Here is a 4183-nt window from a genome sequence, read left to right as displayed (position 1 = left end):
CCCTTTCCCCATAAACTTCGCAGAATAACATGATGCTGGAAGATCACACTCCGACAGAAGGAAATTCCTAATCTCAATGAAAGACGGGACTCTACCTGTAAAAAACAAATACAAACCTCCCTAACCAACCTCTCAAGCTCGTGTTTGACCATCTCCAAGGACAACTCACAGACCACTGCATGCTCCTTTCCTTCAACAGACTGCCCTTTTCTCTCCGCTTCTCTCTGATGCCAGGCCAGTTCTTGCTTCAAAAGCTCTTGAGCCTCCATCTCCGACAGCGAGGTAAAAGCACTATGGACTTTACGAGATACCACTTCAGGGAAGGAAGGCGTCTCCTCCGGTTTCCCATGACTCGTCCCCTCCACCGCTTCACCCTTGTCAGACGTCTCCTCCACTCATGGCTCAACAAACAAAGGCCTCGCCACCTCATTTGCTTGCCATTCACTCATTGACAATTTTTGGGAATCCCCGCCCTCTGCAACCTCACAGCAACGATGATTAGCACTGTTCTTTCCAACACCATTCTGCGAGGCAACGGACATGCACACCTCTCCTACCCTTCCCGCTCAAAGCTCCCATTGTGCGAGGATTATAAAATCAGTAGGATGTGAAATAGGGCATATACCTGAAGAATTCACTGTCAAAAATAAAAGAAAGCAGCCGTGCATTCACATTCCAAACACATTCTGCTGTTCCATTGTATTCACCAAAAAAACAAACGACGTGGCTTAATATGAACAAAGATGAGCGAGACATATCTGCAAGCACGATCTCAACTTCATGGGTATATCATTTCAAAATTATATAATACAAAACTCAACTGTGCGAAAGAAAGGTTACTGTACAGACTACAGGCCTGTCTTCCTTTCATGCAAATACAGGATACATCAGGGACAATTTTGAGGGGGGGGACCAGGAGGAACTGCTTGCATGGCAGTTTGCTGTCATCAACACATGCAACTGCAAAATGATGCAAAGTCTCTCATCCAGAAGAGGGATTATGAGATCTGAAAAACTCAAAGTCAGGATGTTGGACATTAAGGCGCCTTAACCAGGACTCAGCACACTTGTAGAGAGAAGCTGCATGCTTTCGCTCTGGATTCCCCGCAGATGTCCATATGGACCCTCGAAGTTTGTAGTGCGCAATACCAAAAGCTTGTAAATTTATCCAGAACGAATCTCTCTCTGATGAGACAGTAATTGAGCATTGGGAAGGACTCCATTTTGGTTCCAGTAAACCAGAGGGTGTACCATCTACCAATGTAAAATATGAAACAGTGTTAAGGGCTCAGCTTATCAGCTTTTATGGACCCGATACTGATAGCCATGAGAAACGCAGGCACCAAAACATTGAAACACAACTGGAAACTTTTGAAAACATGGGAACATGAAGCAAATTCCTGTCCCTCGACTTCCATGTTTGAAAACATGGGAACATGAAGCAAATTCCTGTCCCGTGACTTCCATGTTTAAATACTTATTTCCCTGTTCATATACCAAGCAACCCCTCTCCCGTGTGCAGCTCACTGTTTGACGTTTAAGCAGAAGAGAAGAAAAATGGCAAAGAGCATTCACTCTTCAGTTGTTTGTATCCGTTGCAAAACGGTGGGTGCTGTAGTATGCGTGTCAGTCATCTGTAGATGATTCATATGATGGGAGAATTGGATGATTAGAGTGACGTGTGTGTGTGGGGTGTGTGTGTGTGTGTGAGTGTGTGTGTGTGTGTGTGTGTGTGTGTGAGAGAGAGAGAGAGAGGAGAGTTAAAGTTTGGGTCAGGATTACACCTTGCAAAGAAGTTGACAGGCAATGAAATGTGAGAAAGCATGCTGCAAGATCCCGTAAAGTAGGGCCAGTGGGTATACGATAGATGGGATACCTAGGAATGAACGTTTCCAAAGAAAAAAAAATCAGCTCAAACGCAGAACAGAAAGAGATGGGCATCATTGGGTGCTTGCAGATTCTCCGATGTATCATACCATGCAACAGACATCCAGCTTGCAGGTAATAGGTCAATGCTCCTAATTGAGTTCAATTCAGGAAATCCTCGTGCAAGCTCTGCAATCTGCAGCCTCAACACCACAGCAAATCCTAAGATACGAATTTGATCAGTCTCGCTGTCACAGATGCATCCCAGTAATTGCATCCCACTAATTGTTAATCCTTGAATTGTTAACACCACCCTGTAGAATTCAAGATTAGAGCTACGGCATGTCTTGGAAAAGGAAATACTTTTCAAATACGTTGATGAATATCTCTGCCAAGAGTAGCAAGTAACAAATTTCCCCCAACACAACGTCCTCGACCAAGTAACAAATGGATGTCTAAGAATGTGAGTACCTTGTCAAGGAACGGCACCCGGGCGTGTGGAGGAGTCTCCTCAAAAAACTCGAAAAGAAGATGGCTATTCCAGTCCCTCCCAGGTTGCGAATCCTCTACACGGCTGCCTTCATGCTCAAGATCATCACAGAAGCAACAAGTGACTGCATCCCTTCGTGCCGCCTTGCCGCACTCGCATCTCCAGCACTCTGGGAATTTGTCGCTATCAGAATCACTACTAGTCTCGCTGCACGAGTCTCTTAAATCAGTTTCACTACTATCGCTGTCCTCTCTTGTACACCTGTGAGGAGGGATTCCATTTGCAAGTAGTAAGGTAAACATCTTGAAATCGGTTCAACGGAGAAACCAGAGCACTCCGCACCTGAGCTTCAGCGAGTGCCTTTTTCCTGACAGTGTGTAAAGCTGCAGCGCAGACAAGTATGGCGCGTAGTATTGCATTACAATCTCCTGTCCACCAAGGGTAATCGGCACGCCGGCTCCGTAGGCGCTCCATTCATCAAAGCGATCCCATAAATCTCCCAACGCAAAAAACGGCAGACACTCGCCGGAGTTACCCGGCTGCTGCCTCTTTTGGCAAGCCTCCCATTGACAACTCTGTCAGCAATGCACGACACGAATGATGCGCGCAGCTGAGATTCAAGGTTACAATGCGGCACTCGAACAGAGAAATCAGGCAACGACTATTCGCTATTTGCCAAATTGGCCCCGAAGAACACACCTTTGGAAGGTACTGAGGACGGACGGCAGGGCAGGTGGACTGGAGAAATCGGTCGAGGTTGCAATGGAGGGATTTGCGAGACGAAGATCGATGGTGGCGAGTACCGGACATGGCTATGACGCTCGAGCTCCCAAGGAGACAAGAGAGAGGCTATGGCGTAGTACTAGGCTGTGGATATGGCTCATGGAAGACGATGATGACGTGTCCTTCCTTCCACCTGGACTCCACCTGGACGAGTCACCAACACTCCGAGGACAAGTCAAGACACTGAGGAGCATTAATCAGCTCAAGGATAGGCTCCAAGTGGATGGATTTTATAGGATAGAAGGTGCGTCCATGCTTAAGCGCAACACCGGAGAAGAAGGGACCTCTCGTTATTCTATTCACCTTGATGCCACCACAAGTGTACTCAAGGGCGAGCCATTTGAGGGCTCCATCACACTATTGAATGACCACAAACTCGCTATATATGTTCCTTTTTTTTGCAAAGAACTGTAGGTCATTGAAGTAAATAAATAGGGCTATGGGGACCATATTGGATGGAGGAGCTGCTGATCAATTAATTATTGTGGATGGACTTATGAATGGATTGTGCTGCAATGATGTCCTACAACACAAAAAACCATTGAAATGCAACTTTGTTTGAACTTAAGTAATTGGATTATTTAAACATTGTTGTGCTTGCATCTCACTTTTGTGAATGAACGCAAAGGATTGTTTGCACATCTCGTTCAGGAGTACAACAAAGAAGCCACCGTGATGTACATACTACACATTGAAAAATGTGTCATACATGTCTGTTAGAAACACCTTGTGTGTTTTGGACTTCATTATCTTAGCAAGGCCTAAAAAGGAGCACCTCATGCAAGTCTTTGTCACGCAAGTTGAAAACCTTGGATATGGTCGGATGGTAAAGTCTACTCCTATATTGTCATGTTTTTTTCCCAAATTGCAATTTCCAATCTCGTGCCTAAACTGTTTTGCGGGTGAGTGGCTTGCTTGAGTTCACAAATCTTAATACACCTCTTGTGGAGTACTCTTGCACTATTTGTGCTGGGACTCGCATTAGTCGCAATCATCGACGTCCTTTTTGCTACACTTGCAATGAAGCCCAGTCTATTGCTCAAA

General features: G+C 45.5%; 1 protein-coding gene across 1 annotated transcript; it reads right to left on the bottom strand.

Moving 5' to 3' along the window:
• Positions 1 to 775: 775 nt before the first annotated feature.
• Positions 776 to 3199, bottom strand: LOC147881598 (uncharacterized). The gene is made up of 6 exons (XM_087402005.1): positions 3056 to 3199; positions 2699 to 2931; positions 2338 to 2617; positions 1977 to 2062; positions 1785 to 1876; positions 776 to 1254 (listed from the first exon to the last, which is right to left on the bottom strand). The coding sequence occupies exons 1-6, from the start codon at positions 3164 to 3166 to the stop codon at positions 983 to 985; spliced, it is 1074 nt and encodes a 357-aa protein (XP_087258131.1). The 5' UTR covers positions 3167 to 3199; the 3' UTR covers positions 776 to 982.
• Between the last annotated feature and the right edge of the window lie 984 nt (positions 3200 to 4183).

The sequence above is a fragment of the Dipteris shenzhenensis genome, chromosome 30 (genome assembly GCF_047967505.1).
Source record: "Dipteris shenzhenensis isolate YYH24624 ecotype China chromosome 30, Dip_SZ_1.0, whole genome shotgun sequence".
Classification (NCBI taxonomy): Eukaryota; Viridiplantae; Streptophyta; class Polypodiopsida; order Gleicheniales; family Dipteridaceae; genus Dipteris; species Dipteris shenzhenensis.
This window is presented reverse-complemented; position numbering and strand designations above follow the sequence as displayed.